At 37.1% G+C, this 23,971-nt stretch overlaps 1 protein-coding gene across 3 annotated transcripts in view; it reads right to left on the reverse strand.

Moving 5' to 3' along the window:
* Positions 1-3,390: 3,390 nt before the first annotated feature.
* Positions 3,391-23,971, reverse strand: part of SHROOM2 (shroom family member 2) — a 131,090-nt gene continuing 110,509 nt past the window's right edge. For all 3 annotated transcript variants that reach the window (XM_087967047.1, XM_026666907.2, XM_087967048.1), the window contains 5 exons: positions 21,564-22,307; positions 17,773-18,324; positions 15,515-15,701; positions 6,651-6,923; positions 3,391-5,749 (listed from right to left, as the gene is read on the reverse strand). In XM_087967047.1, the coding sequence (XP_087823173.1) occupies positions 5,483-5,749; positions 6,651-6,923; positions 15,515-15,701; positions 17,773-18,324; positions 21,564-22,307 (2,023 nt within the window). In that variant the 3' untranslated portion in view covers positions 3,391-5,482. The remainder of the gene's footprint in view (positions 5,750-6,650; positions 6,924-15,514; positions 15,702-17,772; positions 18,325-21,563; positions 22,308-23,971) is intronic.

Genomic DNA, 23,971 nt, shown 5'->3' on the forward strand with positions numbered 1-23,971 from the left:
ATTTTAAAAATAAAGGGAGACAGTATTTTCATTGCTTATAATATGAAGAATTTGAATGTAAGAATGAATATGTGAAATGGAAAAGGATATCTTATGGAAACAAAAATTTCTATCAAAAGGTCAGAAAAGACAGTTGGCTTGAGTCTCACTTCAAATACAATTCCCAATGCACTTTGCTAGCTGTTGTACTCAAAATTATTTAAATCATATTCTTGTGCCTCATTTTATTTCTCACCCCTTTTTAAGCTTTTTATTACTAGAAATTCAAGTGTATCATAGATCTCTTTCCATTTCTGTGACAGCCTAGACAGGTAAAATAAGCAAACACTTATTAAAAACATTTTTATTAGATTATAGAATAAAATACAAAAATATGAACGCAAATAATAGGATATAGCCCTGGTGCTTATTTTGGGATCCAAAAGAAAATAAGACCGGGTCTTTTTTGGGGGGAAACATAGTATGTATGCTTGGGGGGGGGGGGAAATGGGCCTTCCAGAAGTCCGGAAATGGGCCTGTTTCTGGCTTCCAGTGGGCCTCTAGAGCCTGGGGGGAGGCTGTTTTTGCCCTCCCAGAGGCCCAGGGAAGCCTCCAGACTCTTGGAAAGGCAAAAAATGGCCTTCCTGGAAGTTCCGGTAGGCCATGCCCATCATGGCCATACCCACCCAGCAACTGGGCAGCAAACCAGTTGCTGGGATTTTTGAATTCCACCCCTGTACATATTGGCAGATTTTTGTGATGGAAAAAATGAAATAAGACTGCAAACTCCCCCCATCTCTCCTTTCTGCTCCCGAGTCTCTTATTGCAAACTCTTTCCCTCATTTCCTTCTGCTGTATCCTGCTTCCCCCACTTGCATACATAAAGGTTCTCAGCTGTATGCTAAAGGTTCGCAGTAGACTTTCCCCGTTTAACCCTATCTCGCTTCTTCAAAAAACTTGCCTGTGAATCAGATCTTTTAGATTTCACATCTCTCAATCCCAAAGCGTAGAAGAAATCTCTACCTTGCTATTTTTTCTTTCTTGAAAAGCTAAAGCCAATGATCATTTCAATAAGCATGTCTTTTTCTTTAGCATTATGTTCCTTCAGAACTTCAGCAAAATAAGATTTATCCAAGTGTGTCTGAAAGTATTAATAAAGCATTAAAAACTTATCAAATAAAATATTAGACATAGTTCATATGTCTGGTCTACTTAAATCCTGTAATTTAAGTACAAAAAATCCTACAGAATAATGAAGTTGGAGTAAGACATTATAGTAAGAGACTTCTGGCAGATGTTGAAAACCTCATATCAAATGAAACCACCTCTATATTAAGAGTCATTGGTGAAAAAGTTTAAAATGATAACATGCTGATTACATTGTAACAAAATTACCTTTAAATGATATTTCCTGAAGCTATAGTGTCACTGCTCTGTTTTAGACATGCCATATACTTTCAAAATCAAAAACTTAACACTTTTTAATTAATTAATTTGTAGTCTATCTACGCTGGCCTATTTTGGGGCACAATATGTCAAATGAAGAAAATAACCAAATGTTTATTTCGACAAGGCAGTTTGTCAGTGATTTACTCTTGAGAGAGAGAAATAGAAAAGGCAAATGCTACATTTCTTAGGGTTGGATTTATATCCCTTCTTTTTTATGGGTGTTGAAAGGGATTTCTCCTTGGGCAATGCTGAGCTTCAGGGTTTAGAGATTGTGGTCTAGACAAGAGAATTCCTGAAGTTTTGCTGGCAAATATTGCTGGCATTTATAGCAGTCTACCTTGTCGGAAGATGCCAGCCACAGTTGCTGGCAAAATGTCAGGAAATGTTGTCTAGACCATAGTTGCTAAACCCTGACTCCAATACAACCCAACAGATACTGACCATGAGAACCTACACCAGGATCTTCCTGTTTTATTTCCACAAATCATGTAGGATAGGCTGTGGTATGACTGAACAACTAGTCCAAAGTCTGTCAGTGAGATTCCATGATTGAATCTTCATCTCCCCAGTAGTCCAGGATACAATCACTTCTGCTACAATGACACACTGCTGTTTATGTAAACCAGCATCCCTCTCTGACTTTAACTGCCAGAGAAAGCTAAGCAAAACCACATAGTGGCTATATACCAAAAATCTTGAAAATTGGGAACTTATTTACAGTTAATTACCAATACATGTGTTTGTGCCATTTGTTTTTATTCATTTTTTAATCATAAAAGCTTTCCAAATTAATAGCTCCTCTTAGTCAACAGAATACTCATTTTCACATATTTACTGGGTATCCTAGACATATAATGAAGTAATGTCTGCACGTTCCTGGATTAAGCCAGTATACTTTGATAATTATTATTTATTAATATATGTATTATAAAACTACACACACAATAACTTGTAAGTGAAAGGGAAAAATATAATAAATATGATCTTAATGCATTCAGTGGATACAAAAAAATTCACTGTTGGGTCATTCTTCCAAAAAGGAAAAGAAGAGTAGAGAAGGGATAAGAGGCAGAACTTTGTACACTAATGCTTTAACTTGCTATGTCTTCTAAAAAAATCTATTTGTCATCTCAAATTAGAAAACTGAATATTGCTATCATATTGCACGTACAAATGAGAACTTTCCAACTGTTTTTGTATTTTTCTTATTTTACTGTGGAAGCTGTCTTTGGTTAAAAAAGAAATAAATGGAAATTGAAGTAATCTTGATTTATAATTTGATGCTAATTAATCAACATTCAAGTAGAATTAACATTCTTCATAATGGAAAAACATTCAGTTACATAATGATATTATGTAATAATATAATAATAATATTATTCTATTAATAGAATAGTTTATTGGCCAAGTGTGATTGGACACACAAGGAATTTGTTTTGGTGTAAATACTCTCAGTATACATAAAGAAAAGGTACATTCATTAAGAATCAAGAATCATAACATACAACACGTAATGATAGTCATAGGGTACAATCAACAATCAAATCATACTAGGAAACAGTCAATATAAATCATACGGATACAACAAAGTTACAGTCCTACAGTCACAAGTGGGAGGGGATGAGTGATAAGGAGTGATGAGAAGATTAACAGTAATAGTAGTGTGCACTTTGTAAATAGTTGAACAGTGTTGAGGGAATTATTTGTTTAGCAGAGTGATGGCTTTTGGGAAAAAACTGTTCTTGTGTCTAGTTGTTCTGGTGTGCAGTGCTCTATAGCGTCGTTTTGAGGGAAGGAGTTGAAACAGTTTATGTCTGGGATGTGAGGGGTCTGTAAATATTTTCACAGCCCTTTTTGACTCATGCAGTATACAGGTCCTCAATTGAAGGCAGGTGGGTAGTAATTGTTTTTTCTATATTTTTTAATATACATAATGGCTAAAATTAACACACCACTCAATACTCAAGCACAGTATTTATTTTATTTTATTTTCCTTGATAAAACAATATAACCTTGTCAGTAGGTAGATAATTAAACAAAAATTAAGAAATTGAAATATGTTGTTTGGATTTGTGTAGCATATGGAAAATGGACCACAGGAAAAAAAATCAAAATATATTTTTTACTGTACAAAAAGTCTAAATACTGCAATGACGTATAAAGTGAAATAATCCTTCACTCATGATGCCAAAGCAAGACATTAGCACCAGATTAACTCTCAGATAGAACAAACAGTAGAGATATTTGTAAAGTATATATACAGAAGAGGGAATCCCTTTACCGGCTCTTTCCAGAGAGCCTGCCAAACCAGCAAACAAAAAAATGGCAAGCTTAACCAAAGGTAATGATTAAATATATTATTATGCAAAGTGAAATATAATTATACATTAATTTATGTACTAAGTTCATATGAATTACATGACTTAAATGCAAATTACTGTGTACATACCAGTTATATTTTGAGTGCACATATACAAACTGAATCATCACAGAAAACTTTTATTTCCTTAAAGAGTTAAAGAAAAAAATGTTACATTTGATTGGAACAAAAATGTTGCTTTATATTGTATATATATATATATATATAAGAATTAAACCAGAAACAAAATGGAACACTTGTCTAATATGGACTGGAGAATGTATGTCACAATGATGTCAGATATAAATACAGTAGTAGAGAAAATTGTTAAAATAATGTTAACAACATAGAAGGGAATGGCATCAAATGTATGAATTAGCACTGATATTTGTGGGAAAAGACCGATCAAGAATACATGATTGCAATCCTATAAATGCGTCTTGTGGTATGAGTCCTAGGTTTGCTTTATATGCACAGGATTGACTGATATCCACTTATGAAATCATGATTATGTGGAATCAATTATGGCTAGTTCTTCTATAGCTAACCATTTTATTGCTAGAGTAATCAGAACAGCTGAAATTGTACCTATTCTTGTGGAATGATTTCACAGTTAAGTTCTTCTGTAATGGTGCAGTTAATTTAACTTCTAAATGAGGGTACTGTGCAGTACTGGCTCAAGGTTTTAGGTAAATTATTTCTCAGTAAGTCTTAAAAATACCTTATAGAAAAGACATAACAATTATCTTTATTCATTACAAACATCCATTAATGTTAAGGAACATTACTTATAAGTTGGTTAATACATCAACAGTTATTGCATCCTTATCATGTAAAAGGTTTTAAAGTGGCTTTTTAAAAATATTTTTTTAGATTACAGTGTTAATATGTCCCTACATGTGATTGGACTAGAAAATAAGATCAAACTGTTATATCATTTGTTAATATAAACAAAGCACAGAGGTATCCAAGTAAAACAAGGAGCTTATAGCAGTCACTGGACAAACATTGATCTTTAAAGGCAAAGTCATCAGGTGAAAACATATAGATGAAGAATATGCAGAACAATCTACAAATACATGACTAACAAAACTCCTGGCAAATAGTACCTAATGAAATGTCGTATTAATTTTGCACTATATTACAAACTTAGACTTATAAGAATCAATCCTTCAGTTTTTTATTCAGATAAGAAAACTGCTTTGAGTTAAAGTTGTCTTTCTTATCTCTTCCAGAGCCATCAATACTGAAGTGATAAATTAATGAACTATAGATATAATTCATTAGAATTTTAAAATTCACAAAGCCACAGAAATATACCAATTTATTGGTACATTCTGAATTAGTTTAATTGGATATAATTAAAAGTTTACTTGAGCAAACGGTTTTGAAATAATTTTGAAAAGACTAATATCATGCAAAATTACTTTTTTTAAAAAAGTATCTAAATGTACAATAGTGCCAATGTATTTCACCAGCCTAATCATAGTGTTGGAAAAGTTGTTTTGTCTGCTTAATGTAAGTACTTTTTCTCCAAGTTTCTAAAATTAAAAGAGTTTTCTTATTCCCTTTTGGGAAATCAGGGAACAGTGCTCATGTGTATATTGGTCTCTTTTCTGTCTTAAAAAAACTATAAAAGGTTTCAAGGTTTGCAAATAAAACTACGTAAAACAAAGTCCCAGGATTATTGAATCATTATTTGGGTCTTTCAGGCTGGAGACTTTCAGTCAGGCATTTGAGTTGCTCTTCCCCAAGTTTTATTTTGTCCTCTAGCTCTCGCTGTTCTATTATGAGGGCTGATTTCATTTTGACAAAGTGCTCATAATCGGCAAGGCTTTCATCACTCAGATAGCTGGCCAGAATATCAAAGACAATGCGTTCTCTTCGATCCAGGTTTTCTTTCAGCTCCTTTGCATCTTCATGTTGTTGTGTGAGTAATTTCTGTTTTTCTACTAGAATCCGCTAAGGGAACAGAACAGGAAAATTGTAGTGATTAATACATTTAGCTTTATATTCCATTTCCATAATGAATATCATCCTATCATTGTTTAAAAGAAAACATCTTAGGAAGGCCTACATGCTTCCCAAGCAAATAGTAAAATGAAAAAACAGCTTTCTGAATTTTATTATTTGGTAGAACATTTAAAAAATTATACTATATAATTGATTGATTGATTGATTAAGCAAGCACTCCCATATGCCTCAAAAATCTTGATGAAGATTTGATTAACTGTCTGCTATGTGAGCCTTTTTATTTTTAGAGTTCTTTTCTACAAGCTCGAATTAAATTATGTCTTCAGGGACACTGTCTTGTCATGAGTTGTTCTGCTCCATTACCATCTTAGAACAACCACCCTAAAAATGGGTACAACCTCAGAGGTTAAGTGAGTATTATTTTCTTGGTTCTTTGTGGTTTGGTCCAAAATATGTTGGAGAATGCAGATTCCCTTAAGAGCTTTATTTGGGGATGATCCACTTAATTTGGTCACACTATAAAACTGATTGGTTCAAAATGCCCCAGCCCCTCCAACTTCACTTCTAGAATTGCAGCTAGCTAAGATGGAGGCTTAGAATCTGAAACGTCTACAACAAGCAGTCGTCACCTACTAAATTGAGGAGGAAAAATGCTCTCTTATAGTAGGATTGATCAACAGTTTTGCATATAAAGCAATTTAGGTAAAAGAAAATCACTGCTGAACTAATATCTCTCTAGCATAACAGTTTTTGGGCAAAGTTGATTTCTTATTCTTGACCAAGACGACTATTAAGTAAGACAGGAGTCTAAGTATACACTTGAGCTGGAAAAACAAAATAACATGGTGCACTTACAGTTCCTCCTCACATGACAATACAAGTGCCTTACCCTTTCCTCGGGAGAAGCGTTTTCATCCAAGTTGTTTAATGCATTTTCTACTCTGGCAAGTCGACCAGAGAGTGATAGCAAGAGGTTAACCACTTTGTCTAGATCTCCAATAAACATCCGAAACTTGTCAAATTCATTGGGTTTGCAGACCTCCTTTACCACCACCTCCACTTCATCTCCAAGAAGATTATTGGCTTGAATGTCTTCCAAGAGTGTCTCTCGAGCTTCTTTTAGCACTTTTAGTTTTCGACTAATGCTATCTATAAGCTCTTGCTGAAAGAGAGAAAGGAGCTCAATTTATGAGATATAACTAATTATTAGACTTAGATGGCTATTCATCTTATGACTCTAAATGGTTAGATGATGAAACCACGGTAACAGAATCTTGCAAAATAGTCTGTGTGTGTGTGTGTGTGTGTGTGTATGTGTGTGGGTGTACACACACACACACATATATATATGTTTTCGTGGGTACTTACATGTATGGCATTCAGCTTTGTTCGGGTATTTTCCCACGTCATAGTAGTTGTGCTTTTAAAGTTGTAGCGACGTTTCAGCAGAATCTCATCTGCCATCATCAGCCTGATGATGGCAGATGAGATTCTGCTGAAACGTCGCTACAACTTTAAAAGCACAACTACTATGACGTGGGAAAATACCCGAACAAAGCTGAATGCCATACATATATATATATATAATTTGTTTCAAATAGAGCAGCGGTTAACATTCTCTTACTGGACTTATTATAAAGGCATACTGTGAGCAATTTCTGATTTAGATTAAGAAAAGACAAGGAATAAATAATTATCAGTTACCGTATATACTCGAGTATAAGCCGAGTTTTTCAGCCCATTTTTTGTGCTGAAAAAATCCCCCTCGGCTTATACTTGAGTCAGATTCCCCTCTGAAAAAAAAAATGGTGTGGAGCTCCGGAGCTGGGCAGGCGCTTCCCTGCTTCCGTGTTTCCTTTGCAACTTTTAAGCATGGGAGTAATCGGAAGCAGAAAAGTTCTTGCATGAGGATATATTTTTTCTTTTTTTAACTGTTTTTTTTGGGGGGGAAACACCCACCGTCATGTGAGAATGCTCAGACACAAAATCTATCCGCCCAAAAATAAGTGTGTGTGTGTGTGGGGGGGGGGAATTTTAACAGAGGGAAGATGTAGGGAGAAGGCAAAAGTGACGGAAGATCCTTCAGGGGAAACTGAGGGGAGACTCACCCTTGGTCCAGATGAGCCCCCTTCCCCGCCCCTAAGGAAGCAGAGGCAGCCAGCAAGGGCAGGCAAGCCCCACTTCACAGACTCTGTCCGTCCTCGCTCCCACCCAAAGCCACGAAGTCCCCCAATCGCGCAGCCCAGAATCGCCCTCCCCTCAGGGGGCAGCAACGATGGCCGGTTTTTCCCGAGACAAGAAGCGCCCTGGCTCTAGGCTCGCGGGCTCAGAAAACAACGTGAGCCGAGGTCGCTTCGGCTCCGCTCGGCTTCTCCAACATCCGGCACCGCCCTGTTCTATGTGCCGGGCCTGGCAAGTCCGAGCAGCCAGCGCGTGGAGCAGGATGGCGTCGGACATCGTTGGCTGCCTCTTTCGCAGCACGGGAGGCCTTCCGCGGCTGGCCAGCTGCTCTCCTCCTTCTCTGCCTGTTTGTTCTGTGTGACCGAGGAGGAGGAGACCAGCCGGCTGGTTGGGGGAGGCTTTCTGCGCTGAGGGAGGCGGCTGCTGGTGTCCGGCTTTGCTCCGCTTCTCCAATGGTCCGGCGCGGCCCTGTTCTTTACTTGGGCAGCCGGGTGCCCGCAACGGCACCCACGGCGGCAACAGGCAGTTCCGCCCGGGCTCCGCTCAGGTGTCCGGCTGGGGCTGTTGGGAGTTGCTGCCGCCGGTGCGGCCCCAGTCCCGTGTCGCCTCGGGAAGGGAAAGGCAAAGCTCTTTTTGCCTTTCCCTTCCCGGCTGGGGCTGCTGGGAGTTGCTGCCGCGGTGTGGCCCCAGTCCTGCGTCGCCTCGGGAAGGGAAAGGCAAGCGCCTTTTGCCTTTCCCTTCCCGGCTGGGGCTGCTGGGAGTTGCTGCCGCCGGTGTGGCCCCAGTCCTGCGTCGCCTCGGGAAGGGAAAGGCAAAGCGCCTTTTGCCTTTCCCTTCCCGGCTGGGGCTGCTGGGAGTTGCTGCCGCCGGTGCGGCCCCAGTCCCGCGTCACCTCGGGAAGGGAAAGGCAAAGCGCTTTTTGCCTTTTCCTTCCCGGCTGGGGCTGCTGGGAGTTGCTGCCGCTGGTGCGGCCCCAGTCCCGCGTCGCCTCGGGAAGGGAAAGGCAAAGCGCTTTTGCCTTTCCCTTCCCGGCTGGGGCTGCTGGGAGTTGCTGCCGCCGGTGCGGCCCCAGTCCGCGTCGCCTCGGGAAGGGAAAGGCAAAAAGCGCTTTGCCTTTTCCTTCCCGAGCGACAGCGACTGGGCGCACCGGCGGCAGCAACTCCCAACAGCCCCAGCCGGACACCTGAGCGGAGCCCGGGCGGAACTGCCTGTTGCCGCCGTGGGCGCCGTTGCAGGCACCCGGCTGCCCAAGTAAAGAACAGGGCCGCACCGGACCATCGGAGAAAGCGGAGCAAAGCCGGACACCAGCAGCCGCCTCCCTCAGCGCAAAAGCCTCCCCAACCAGCCGGCCGGTCTCCTCCTCCTCGGTCACACAGAACAAACAGGCAGAGAAGGAGGAGAGCAGCTGGCCAGCCGAGGAGGCCTCCCGTGCTGCGAAAGAGGCAGCCAATGATGTCCGGCGCCGTCCTGCTCCACGCGCTGGCTGCTCGGACTTGCCGGGCCCGGCACATAGAACAGGGCGGTGCCGGATGTTGGAGAAGCCGGCGGGCAGGCGACCTCGGCTCGCGTTGTTTTCTGAGCCTAGAGCCAGGGCGCTTTCATTGCACGGCGGAGCTTCTCGTCTCGGGAAAAACCGGGCGTCGTTGCTGCCCCCTGAGGGGAGGGCGATTCTGGGCTGCGTGATTGGGGGACTTCGTGGCTTTGGGTGGGTGGGAGTGAGGACGGACGGAGTCTGTGAAGCGGGGCTTGCCTGCCCTTGCTGGCTGCCTCTGCTTCCTTAGGGCGAGGAAGGGGGCTCATCTGGACCAAGGGTGAGTCTCCCCTCAGTTTCCCCTGAAGGATCTTCCGTCGCTTTTGCCTTCTCCCTACATCTCCGCTCAGGTGTCCGGCTGGGGCTGTCGGGAGTTGCTGCTGCCAGTGTGGCTCCGGTCCCGCGTTGCCTTGGGAAGGGTGGGGCAAAACCAGGAGCCGCTGAGCCTGAGCCTCCGGTGCCGCTGCTGCTGTTGCAAAGCGCTGCCGCGGCTCTTCCTTTTTGCCTTTCCCTTCCCGAGGCAACGTGGGACTGGGGCCGCGCCGGCGGTAGCGACTCCTGACTCAGGGGGCCTCCGAGGGAGGGGAAGAGAGTGACTCCTGCCTCCCGCTGTCATCTTCTTCTTCTTCTTTTGGGTTAGTGAATCAATTAAACCTTTCATGATAGTGAGATCGTTTCCCAAATTAATTATTTTTATTTTTGAAATTTACCAGTAGCTGCTGCATTTCCCACCCTCGGCTTATACTCGAGTCAATAAGTTTTCCCAGTTTTTTTGTGTAAAATTAGGTGCCTCGGCTTATATTCGGGTCGACTTATACTCGAGTATATACGGTAAATAAGAAAGAGGATTTTAGTGACAAAAATATATAAAAAATACAGTCTGGATTTTTTCTTCTAGTGATTTGACCTGAAATCTTCAGTAAGGCTGGAAAAGTATATTGTAGGAAATATGAATATTATAGAAATAGGGTGGGATTTTGGGTTTGGTGTCATGGCGATATGGTTGAGAGAGAGCTGAGCTCTGCTTTCCATGATTGGTTTCACCCCGCAAGAAGCCCCCAATGGGATGAAGGTTATCCCACAGAGGTGACAATAAATGGGGGGATCCTGTGGATCACAAGCAGATGGTGGTAACTCGTTTGATCCGGGAAAAGCCTCCAAACTGTCAGGAGAAAGGGCTGGCTGTACTTGTGTAGCAACCTGAAGCCACTGACAGCAGGAAAAGGAAAGTTCTTGGTGCTGTTGAAGCACCAATAAAAAGATTATCAACACTGTGCTCTGAAACTGGGTAAGACAACTTTTTCTCTATCTCTTTGAAATATAACTCCTGGAGCAGATAAATCCCAAAAAGAAAAAGATGCGACTGGAAGAAGGGGGAAATATAACCCCTCTCACCAGAGGAAATGGCAGCCAAACAAATCCCCCCCCCCAAAACAGAAACTAAAATAGAAAACCAGAACAAACATAAAAGAAAAAACTCTATATGGCAAACATTGAGGACTTAAAGATTTTTAAAAGCTTCTGAGAGCATAGATGGCTCAAAATAACTAACTAAAGAACACTAACGAACTTATTTGTGTTACAGATCCCTGAAGAATTAATTGAGGGAGAGTGACATCTTGTGGCAAAGTGGAGAAAATTGTTGAAATGTCCTACATGTAAACAGATGTGGCTTGAAGACATAAATATCTGGTGGTGTCCTATCAACTGAGCAAGGCACAGCTGGCAAATAGAGAAAACAAAGGTGTTTCACTGTTCATTGTTTAACGGGATTTATTTGTTTGGACTAGTTAAAGCAGACAGGCTGTTGTGGATTACAAACATTGATTGACTTGGATTTATTGATTGGACAAGACAAGCTGGTTACACAGGATTTGGATTTTGGATTAAAAACATAGGCAGAACTGTAATTCTGATTGGGAGCTGGATTACTTTGGTGGATTCGAATACTGGATTATTGGAATTTGCTAGATTATAAAGTTTATAGACAAATGAAGTGTATAAATTGTATAATTAAAAGCTGAAAGTTTTAAGATATAATTTAAATTGCTTTCTGATAAGTTGAATAAGACATGGATAGAAGTGAATATTATGCTAACATCAAAACAGGATGTAGACCCGACACAGATAAAAAAATATAGACCAATATCTTTATTAAATGTGGACTACAAAATCTTTGCTTTAATAATAGCAGAAAGACCGATTTTTTTTAACTATTTGGACTTTCAAATAGTTAAGAAAGTTAAGTATTTGGGAATATACTTAACAGCAAGATGTGCAACGATAAAAGAAGACAATTATATAAAATTACTTCAGCAAATAAAATTAGATTTGGAAAAATGGAAAAACCTACATTTATCAATGTTAGGAAGGATTGCCATGATAAAAAGAAATATCCTACCAAAATTGCTTTTCCTGTTCCAAACAGTACCTACAATAATTAAAAAGAAATTATTTTATGATTTGAACAAATTGATTCTGAAATTTATTTGGCATGGGAAAAAAGCAAGAATAAAATTGAAAATGCTACAAGAATCTACCAGATTGGTTTCTATATTACCAAGCATTTGTGGTAACATGGTTAAAAGAATGGATAACGCTTAGGCACAAAGACTATTATATTTAGAAGGACATGATTTACAAATAGGATGGCATACCTTCTTATGGTATGAGAAGAATAAAATCCATACTTTCAAAATCACTATATGAGAAACTCACTAATATCTGTATGGGAAAAAATAAAACCTAAAATACACTTGAAAATTCCAGAATGGCTTTCAACGACGGAAGCCTTCACATACCCAAATCTGGTGAAGTTTGAAAAAAATGTGACATATAAAGATATTTTGGACATTGAAGGGAAATTAAAATCGAAGCAAGAGCTTGAAGACCAGGGCATTATACATGTAGTATCATGGTGGCGTCAATTGCCAATACAATGTAGATATGATATAGATATGAAAAAGTATGGCTTTTATACAGGACAAAAACACCTTTTGATAAGACACTGTTGAACTCTGATGAAAAACTAATTAAGAAGGTATATAACTTCTTACTAAATGTAAAAATGGAGAATGAACAAATAAAAGATACAATGATACAATAGGAAAAATATTTTGGCTATAACAGAATTAGAGAAATGGTAAAATTTATGGAGAAAGAACTATAGATTAACAATGGCAATTTTTTATAAAGAAAATTTATATAAAATGTTTTATAGATGGCATTTACCACATGCTAGGTTAGCTAATATGTTTAAAAATATGTCTAGAAAATGTTGGAAATATAATTAAAAAACAAGCAAATTTTATCATATGTGGTGGACTTGTGTTAAAACAAAACAAATTTGGGCAAAAATACACAGATGGCTAGAAAAGATAATAGGGAAACATGTAGATTTTAAACCTGAACTGTTTTTATTAGGGATGATATCAGAAAAATTTGATAAGAAAAATATGTATTTAATATTACATGTCTTAACAGCAGTGAGGATTATCTTTGCACAATATTGGAAAAATGAAGAAACACTGCAAGATGAAGAGATAATTAAGAAGATATTAGATTGTGAAGAAATAGATAGACTTTCATTGAAAATTAAACAGAAAGAAGACACTGAATATTATCAAACATGGAATTTATTTTACAGTGGTTGGAAAAAAGGGGTGGAGAATAAGAATAGAATCTGTATTACTAAGCAAATTAAATACCCAGACAACACGATGTTTATTAAGCACTAAGAAATGTAATTAATAGAAAATTAATACAATTTATTAAAAAGAAAAAAAGAAATAGGGTGGGAAAAGTAAATGATGGAATATCAGAAGTCATGTTGATCTTATATTTGCATAAATGTTTCTCTAAAAAATAAAAGTGCCCTTAAATCAATGTAAATTATAACTGGGTTGAAGGAAGAGAATTGTGATGTCCAACTGAAAAAACAACTCCTTAAAAGTAGAAGAATCAAGGATAGTTAATTTTATGGCCTATGAAAAGAGAATTTCACAATAATAAAAATCCCAATGCCTTTGGCTCTTTTTAGGAAACATCTTTTTTGTTTCCAGCTTTTTTTTTTTCATTGCACACAGAAATTGAAAAAAATGAAATAACCTTTAGTGTGTGTGGTTGAGGTTGAGATAGTGCAAAAACTTTTTCAGCTATGGCCTGGTTCATGACTTTATTTCTCGACATAGCTATATCGTGAACCAGTATTTTTAGTTTTAAAGAGCTAATGATATAATAATTCTAGGCTTGACAAACACAGGCGCGGCTTCCTAGGGCAGGGAATTTTTCCACATGAAAATCCCACCTGGCTACATTTTCCATTTAAATTACACAATCATATGGGTGCGACATTTAAATCTGAGCCATGAGACACCATCTAATCAAAAGCAACTCCCACGCAACCTGCACTTGTCTTTACAGCATCTCAATTATAGAAAATGTGCAAAATTGTACTTCCTCTTTATTGAAAGATAGGAAATATTAACAGATGAAATTTGAGAAGAATCACATTTTTTTTAATTTGGGGAAGATTTATTTTACAAAAAAATAATTTTTAAGATAACAACTCCTGTTTTTAATTTAAATCTTTTCCTGATTTATGTACATGTGAAGAGAATTATGAGAAGTTATATAAGGAGCAGATATTATCTAGGTGGATATGGAATTGTCTGCAAATAAAAAACCAAGCTCAAAGAAGTTTTAAAACCCAAGATTCTAACGCTTAGCTGGATATATTTTATACAGGTGTGTTACACATTATAGTCCAGCGGGGATATTAATTATTACAATATATTTTGATTATTACAATATATTTTGATTATACTGTTAAGTGTATTGTGGACAAGTTTATCTTGATTATATATAGAAAAAAATTCCTTTGCTCTTGCCACTGTCATGTGTTGCATAAAGTTCAATAATCAAATACTAAAGAATATGTGTGCCAATCTAAGTTGTGGGAAGTCCATCACTGGAAGTTTTTAAGAAGATACTGGATGGCTATTTGTTTGGAATGATATTGGTACAGGGTTTCCTGCTTGAGCAGGAAGTTGGACTAGAGGACCTCCAAGGTCCCTTTCAACTGTTATTCTGTTATCTGTTAAGTTGTCCTTCAGATATCCTGAAATTCTCACTTCTTAACTTTGGCCATAAATATTTTTGTCCTGCCTCTAAAGCTATACATAAAACCTCTCTTGAAGTGGATTATATATTATTTTATTTGTAAACTGCCCAAAATCATTTAGACAAGAAGGGTGGTATAGAAGTTTGATAAATAAATAAAAATCTTAAACTAATGATAAAGTAAATATCACAAGTAAACATCTGTAAACAATCCTATTTAGAGACAAGATAAAAATCAGCAATAATTTAAAAGACTTTCATTTAGAAGTTGTCATAACTTCAAATTAAGTAAAAATTGAAAAGATTAATATGGTTCTTAAACAGGAGGGCTGAATTTTCTTTTAGAAGTTCTGAAATGATAGGCTTAGAGTTAAGGTCACCAAGAAGGTTCATTTTTTATGTCCATCAACCAGTTGAACTCAACAGTAATCCTTGAGCAAAACATCAGAGTTTGATCTAAATTATTGTGCTGATTCAGATGGATGAAAGTACTTCATAAGTACTTCATATTCTCAACAGGTCCACTAGGAAATAGATGCTGTTGAACTGAATGATATTTTTTTCTCAGTTATGTTTATATATTATATTTTTAATTCTAAAAGTTAATGTAATTCAGTGATGCACAATCACTTTTTTATTTTTTTGAAAACGTTATCTTCTTTACACATAGTAAATTATGTATGCTGAAGAGGCACTAATGCTGTCACTTTGCTCTTTTGTTCATTTCAATAGGAGCTTCTCTCTTTTACTTTGTGAATACTACAAACTGGATACTACAAACTGTTGCTTCCTCATAATTTTTGGTGTGATCGCATTTTATTTTCAGCTGAACTGGCAATGAGACAGAACCACTAGATAGCTCAAGACCACGGCTTTCAATAATAAGTAATACTGAAACCAAAATTTCATGACAAACTTACCTTCTTCTCAGACAAATTGTGGTCTAACTCATTTTCAGAATCCTCCTCACTTTGCTGTTGCTGCTGCTGCTGCTGCTGCTGCATATCCTTCATCTTGATCAGAAGTTCTGCCTTGGGTGCAGAGGTGCTGTAGTAAGTGGAATTAGTTGTTAAGGGAATGGCCAAAGACAGAGGCAGCTCCTCTTTCCTAAGCAAAGATTTAAAAAAAAATACTAGTTTTCAACAGACTTCTTGAAATGTTTATGCACTGAAAGCAAGATAATAATTACTTTGAAATACTATTTGCAGTACATAGATTGTAGGGTTAAGAGAAAGATACCCACAGAAACAATGGATAAAATAACCATATTATTTTATCACTCTTAAGAATCTAGCTAGAGACAGGAAATTAAAGGAATGTCTCAAAATTATGGCCTAAAGTGCTGATTTCTATTTTGCTTCTAATTGATGTTCTCTGACCATATTTAGATTTCTATGCCCTATCCTTGATTACATGGGCAATGGAAGAAAGGTAATATTTAAATCTGTTTGTGGCTTTCATTAGCCTTGATTATCTCATTCCATAAGCACACATTTAGTAAATATATAGGTTCTTGGGTTTCATTATCTGCAGTTCTAATGCTTAAAAGAACCTATTGCTAAAAATAGCTTTCTCTTAACACTAGAAAAATTAAGATTCAAATCAGTTTACTGATAGCAAATATATTGTACATTTAGGATCAATTATTTTGGAAAATAATTCAATTAAAGAAGGTTTATTTTTCCTTCAAATAAACAGTAAAGAACCAATGATGTCTACCATGGGTCAAAACTGGCAAGATGATGTTCATGTTATTCAACCTAAACCCTGCTTCTTTTAGAGGTCAATGCACACATAATCACATACATGCATACATAGAGTACAAAAAGACAAGCCATGGACTATAATACTGAAACCCATATATTGCATGGTGGGTGCCAATGAGAGGAATGATAGAGAATCAATCTGAGAAAGGCCTTCACAAAATTCAACATTTTCTATCATATATCACTGCAAAAAAGTAATCAACATTGTTTCATTCCTCAACATAATAGACACTCTATTAAGAGGAACAAAATTTGAATATCTAATATATAAATAGCTCTTTGTCTCTCTTTTTGGCATGAAGAACCAAACAACCACTTGCTTGGAAATAAGACTCCATTTGTGTATGTGTGTGTGTGTGTGTTTATGAGAATATTATATTTTCATTTTCTATCTCCCATTAATTTTCAGTTAGATGTTTGCAATTTCTTATGATTATCCTCCAAAAATCTAGAGAAATATCCAAATTGATATTTTTGGCAAAGCTCAATAGTATATATAAAATATTTTATATACTTTTTGAATGTTTACTAAGTTTTACAAACAGTTACTGAAAGATTTAAGAACTCCTCTGTTACTGTATGAGAAAATGTTGTCATAAGGCTAAGTAACCCTTATTTATGGTGAATCAGACTATAATTTATTAGAATATTTACTAGGATGCATTGTTTTTTATTTTATTTATTGCAATTATACCAAGCTTTTTCTTCTGACAACTCAAGATTACATATATGGAAGTTCTCTCTCATTCTACTCTGCAACAGGTTTGAAAGGTAAGTTGGTCTAAAACAGAGGCTCACCCAAAGCCATTCACTGATCTGAGTCAGCGCCTGCCATATCCAACTCTCATCAACACACTGTATTACTGCTAATCCAATTTGCCCACTCTTAATAAGACCTACTGCCTTTCTCAGATTGCTCAGAAATGTAGATATTGGTGTTGCTGGTAACTTGTAATTAATTATAGTACAAAATTACTGTTCTGTGAAGTAACTCTTATTTGCTTTGAAAGATAACATTTATAATAAAACACTAGGAAGTAATGAAAACAATTCTTATCCAGCAAGGCACAGTAAATCTGTCAACAACAAGCATATATAATAGTGAAATGAAACCTCCACAATCATTAAGTATTTATAAGTTTTTAATAAACCACTAGGAAAAATGGGGATTCAACTCTGGTGTATTTCAGTATTTGTGAAGCTGCTGTTTTTCAAAACAAGTTAGAATCTAAATCCCAACCAAAACTGGGTGTGCACTGGAAGAAAGTTACAGTAGTTATGTTTGCTATGTTTATTTTGATAATATAACTTGTATTTTAATAGAACAAAACTTAAAATAGAGTGTGTGAACATATAAGATTAAAAAAAGATAAAAAGATAAATTAATTTGTATTGGAAAAATATGTACTTACTTTTCCTCTTCAGTTTTGGGTGCTGAAATCTTTAAAAGAAATTTTCTGCGATGTTGTGCTTCTTCTAAGAGATGTTCATCTTTGGGAAAGATTCCCTCCATTAAATCCATTGTGGTTTTTATTTTCACATTTGGGTCTAAAATTTCTGCTAATGATTTATCTTTATCTACTATTTCTCTAGCTAATTCTTCTGATTTCCAGTCCTCAATTGTCTTTTCTTTGGCTCTCACATAGTTAACTGCATGGGTGGATATGTCATTCTCTTTTATGTTCCTCCCAAAGCTTTCAATAGGTTGCAAAGACGACAGGTTTGATTTGTTCTCAAGCTCAATTTCCACACCTTGTCTCGTATAAGCACAAAAACGTGAATAGGACTGTTCAGAAGTGCTAAGTGTCTTGATTTGGTCTTTTTCTAAGCCACTTGGTAAAGTAGGAGGCTCTATTGTGGTCCCAAGATTCTGTCTGCTTGTCTTCTCTGAATGGCTCTCAGAATGTACAATCTTGATTGGAACCATTTTTACGGTTGTATTGTTATCCATCACTCTTTCAATTCTTCAGAAAAAAATGTAAAAAAGCACATTACATATATTATATAAACACTAGTTGAATGATACAGATTAATAGCCTATTTATGAATGGGTAACTTATCACATTTTATCTTTCACATTTCCATTATATTTTAAATATCCTTATTTAACTGAGCACTAGCCATTGTTACTAAAGTTATAAAATGTACAAAGAAGTGGACTTGAATAAAATTTCAAAGATATCTAACATGCTTTCTCCTTTTAAAAAAGATGAACAAAAATATTAAGCCTAAATGTGCTGACTGATCCTACATACAGTATACTGATATGAAGAAACTTCTACTTTGTTCAATGACAATTCTTTCCAATAATGTGCAAATTACTATTGTAATCTAAACAAGGTTCTCATTGTTTATAACAGGGGTCCCCAAGCTTGGCAACTTTAAGACATGTGGACTTCAACTCCCAGAATTCTGGGAGTTGAAGTCCACAAGTTTAAAGCTGCCAAGTTTGGAGACCTCTGGTTTATAACAATGTTTTCTAAAATTTAAGCTATGTTCATTATATATAGGTGAAAAAATTGAACAGCAATTTATAAATCAGTATGAAACTTGAATTGGCATATGAAACATAACATCTGATAAATCTGTAACTATGACTAATGAAGATTACTTCACTTAAGGCATTTATTATACATAGTCCTTACTTAAAGCCCATAATTGGGACTAGAATTTCTATCACTAAGTGATACAGTCATAAAGAATGACATCATGTGATTCCATTGTTTAGCAAAGGCAATCCAGGCAGCCCCCACTGTTGTTGTTAAGCAAAGATCAGGTCATTAAGCAGAGACCTCACATGATTGTGATTCATGACTTCTTGACAGCTTCTACAAGCAAAGTCAATGAGGAAACTGGCAGGAAGTTGCAAGTTTTTGTCATCTTGCAAACAGGCCAACAGATGGGTAAGTGCTACAGGGTCTGGAAAGGCAAGGAGTGGCTGCCAAGGTGCAGCAGGAACATGGCCAGATGGAAAGGTGGCTGCTATGGGGGCAGGAGGACACACCGTTAATTAGCATGCGTGGGCAAAGAGGAGCGATTGCTACAGCCTACCATAAACATGGCCAGCTATGCCTTCACTGTGGAGTACAGGCAGGGGCTATTGTAGGCATGTGCAAACTATGTAGTACAAAGTCCCTGGGATTTTGTACTGTTGAGTTCAAGCTCCTCAGGAAAAAAAAAAGGAAGGAGCAGGAGCAACTTGCCACATTCCTTGTCACCCTCCCCATCGACTTACTTGTGGAAAGCCCACCGGAAAGGTCACAAATGGTGATCTTGTGACCATAGGATACTACATCTATTGTAAATGCAAGCCAGTTGCCACGTGCACAGATTGTGATTGCATAACTGCTGGGGTGCCGGGGCAGCTACAGTGAGTGTATTGGGGATTTTGACTTGGATCTTCCCAGATACATCTATTTTCTTTATTGGCTTTACAAAATGTGAATAATATGGTCCATTTGTATTGTTCACAAATTAAAATTCAGTGTGCACGTTTTTGAAGGGCAACAAATCAGGAGCTCTATACCTTTATATAAAATCCTGCTAACTTGTACCAGTGAAAAGCTAATTTTCTTGGCAGTTGTTTTATTTGTTTTGATGTTAAATATCATTTATTGTTAGCTATAATGGGAAAGAAATTGTTGTATTATATGCTTTTTTTAATGCTGATCAGCCTACCAAGGGAACAGAAATGTTTAGAAACCGTCTAAGGCCGTCTTTGTTTCATTTTAGGAAGTCCTGTTTTGCTGGCAATAAAACTAAGTCCAAAGAACTGTCATTGGAATATAGGGTTCCCTGGAGTCACCCTCATCTTCTATCGTAGAAATACAGTTGTTCACTTAGAGAAGTTAGATCTAGAAATTAATATTGTTTTGCTAATTATTCTGGCAACATTTATATCCGTTTTCAACCATTCATAAAACTAACTTTCAGATTTCCATAGTGAGAAAGGTATGAACTTTTGGTTTGAAAACATCCAAATAGTCCATATTGTGGCCCGCCAGCAGCCAGCAGAGCTGGCAACAGACTCGGACAGCGAGGAGGTTGGGGAGGAACATGGGCCAGTCCTGGACTTTGGGGAAGGCTCTGATGAATGCCCTGCATCAGAGGCAGAGATGGGGCCAGGGCCATCTGATAGTTAAAAGCTGCCTTTGGATCGCAGGTCAGTGGGGCAGAAGAACAGCTGGTGCCTATTCCTGATGTGTGCATGCGCAGAGCTATCTGGAGAAGGGAACAGTTAAGGATCAAGGGGCGACTCGGGAGTAAAGGCACAGGTGGATGGTGAATGGCCCCTCCCGCAGGGAATAAATAGGAGCGAAAAGGGAGTGGTGTTCGCAGGAGACAATTAGTTCATTTAATTAGTGTGAAGATCTAAGTTCTTGACTCCCAGAGACTCCTTGCCAAGTATTTCCTTGTACAGCGTTGGGCTTGGAAGCTATCAGCCTGGCAACTCTCCAAGCCTGATAAGGTCTGTGGCTGCAATTCACCCTTGAAAGACTGTTTGCCAGGACTTTGCTGGATGTGAATGATAGGAATTCACATTAGTCAAATAAAAAGGGGTTTTGTCAGGATAAGGAGTCTGTCTCGTGATTTGGTGAAGCCTAAGTCAGAACAGTACAGGGCTGTCAAACTCCTGGCCCATGGGCCAGATGTGTCACATGCTGGCCACACCCATGCCCAGTTTAGCAAAAGGGGAAAAAGTCCTGATATCTCACATGACACCACTGTGACGCCTTGAGTTTGACACCCCTGTAATAGTATATATAAGACTGGATACATGCATTCTGTTTTCTTTGGATTTTATTAACATGGCCATATGTATTATACACAAAATAGTCCTTGGAAAATAAGTTTTAGGATAATAGTGGAACATGCAATCACAGCATATGCTCCTATCTTGTGCTTTCTTATTCTTTAATTAGTCTTAAAATCATTGGATGTCTAGCCTTATTTTCAAGACTCGTTAATGAGGTTCACTTGTATATTAAGCATGTTGCACTGAACTCAGTTTAAAAGCTGAAATAAATTGTATATAATTTCTATTGAGTTAAAATAATACGATTCTAAAACTCTCTAGAAAACTTAACATTAAACTGCTAAAACCATGTAGTGATAGTGCCTGGAAACCTAATATTAAATTGGTGAACCAATCCAACAATAAAATATGTGACAAATGTTTAACAGTTTGTGTAAGGAGGCTTACCTTGTGGAATTTTCATCCTGAGCAGGCACAGGTGGCTTATCAGTCAGCTTTGGTGGAGCAAATTGTGGTGAAGGGGATCTTGATGCTTCCATTCTAGCTTTTAGATGGTAACGATAAGCTGAAGGAAGGGGAGGTTCAGATTTGAGATGTCTTTTTTCTTCTAAATGCTGAAAAACATTTTCTGTTGATGCCAACTGCCCAGACTCTGCACTTATAAATTTTCCAGAATTTTTTGTGGGAACCTGAGGTGGTGATGATCTGCCTATAGCTATATTGGTAGCAGCAGGGGAAGACTGATCTGATCTGTTGGGTACAGTCAGTAAAGATTCTGAAGCAAGTGAAGCTGAAAAACTATCCTGTCGCCTGTGTTTCTTATCTTGTTTGGGTGCGGGTGGCCTCTGAGGAAAACAGCCATGTTTCTTATTCAGCAGTATAGAATTCCCCTGTAGATTTTCTTCTGCTTTGACATGTGTTAAACAGTGCTGATTCTTATCTGATATTTGTAGTCCAGAAATCATAAGAGGCAAAGCACCATAATCTTTGCTTTTCTCATTTAGATTTTCCTGTGAGTATCTGTAATCACTGGGCAATGTCCCAGATCTACCTCGGCTCTGCTGTGATGTAATTGTGGCAGGTTCTGCATGAAAGGACCTTGCAGATGCTTTCCACTTGTTTCCTGAACTGCAGTCCTCCTGAGCTGTGAGTTCTCTCAGAAAATCTTCTGGATACTCTTTATCAGATGATCTGGAAAAAGTAAGGGATGGGAGAATTATTTGAGCATCAGTAAGCAGGGTACAGTTAAAAAATATATTTCTATTATTCAATTATATCTAAGCTTACAGTATTCCATAATAAAACAATGCTTTTGTAAAAAAAATTGGCTTTCAAAAACTGTTGTCAAAGATTAAGATTATGGAGAATCACATTTTGTGACATGATACTTCAGTTACTTCACACACAGAGAATTGTTATTTCCTTTTCATGTGAACTAAATGAAGCCACTTGAACAAAATTATGCACAGCATATTTTATCTCATTAAATAATTTCTAGATCTATAGATATTCAAATGAGACGTTCATTTTTCCTCCTCCTTTAAAACACTGCAATAAACTGTATTAAAAATCAGTTAAAATTTAAATTAGAAAAAAATACTTATATAAATATAATAAAAAGAAGAGCATGTAGGAGAGAAGAAATAAAAATATTTTATAAAATATTGGAATATCCCCACGCTCAAAAGTGAACAATGCTTGCAAAGGTACATTGATACTAACAGAAGGATTTTTCTTCTTTTAAAATCCCTGACACAATGGGAATACAATTTTTAAAAAGCAAATTTAAGCATCCAATTTGCAAGAGGTAGCCTATTAGAAGTGGGTATTTATATTACTTGCTAGCATAAAAAAGTACCTACATATCATGGATTATTAATTAGTCTATTTGGCCATTTTCCTCGCATCTGCAGAGTTAGTAGTTTTCGAACATACCGTATTTGCAATCATAAGCTATTATCTTTTACCTCTGAAATTCTTAGTATACTCAGTACAGAATTAATATATTATACAATTTTGACGATCAGATTATTCAATAATGAAAAAAAATCATTATGTGCAGACATTATAAATCAAGATAGATTTATATCTCAAGGATTCTTCCATATAAAGTCTCCTTCAATACATAGATGACAGGGTACTGGAAATTTTACTTTAATACAAAATAGGATGCATTTCTGGAATTACACTTTAGTTTTTCAAATCTATGAGCTAAATTGGTTCAGATGCAAAATTTAAAGAAATTATAAAAGATAATGTATTCATTTTTAACATTTCCCTAAGTACACAATAAATTAAATAGCAAAAAAGAAACACATGAAAGAATGAATGTGAGATAAAAGTAACTTAAATAATTTGTTTGGAATTTAAATGGTTTTCCTATAATAATCCATGAAATATTTCATATAACAATAGAAGGGTTTCACTTCTTTCTTTTAAACTATTATTTTTTACTTAAGTTTGGAAAGGATGTAAGCATTATTAATTACTTAAAAAAAACAATAGTGATGGCAGTTAAGAGCTTTTAGAGGACCATATCTAAGATACTGAAATATGCATGAGTTTCATTTAATTGAAAGCAGCTTTGTATGTTGCTTTGTTCCTCCCTTTACACTGAACCAGCCAGGTCTTTCTTTTACATTAAAATGAGGTAAAATGGTTAATTTTTCCAAAATAAAATAAAGAATAATAAGGAATGTTGCTTTAGTTGCTTTCCTGAAGACACAATTCCCATTGTGGAAATATGGTTAAGTTTGAATTCCTATTTGTGTATGTGAAGGGAAGGCAAAATGCATATGCATACTTTGGAATATTAAATTGAATGTTGATGATCTGAATACATATATTAGATGATC

The sequence above is a fragment of the Notechis scutatus genome, chromosome 5 (genome assembly GCF_049901735.1).
Source record: "Notechis scutatus isolate UNSWTSFEM ecotype Mainland chromosome 5, rNotScu1.2, whole genome shotgun sequence".
Lineage (NCBI taxonomy): Eukaryota > Metazoa > Chordata > Lepidosauria > Squamata > Elapidae > Notechis > Notechis scutatus.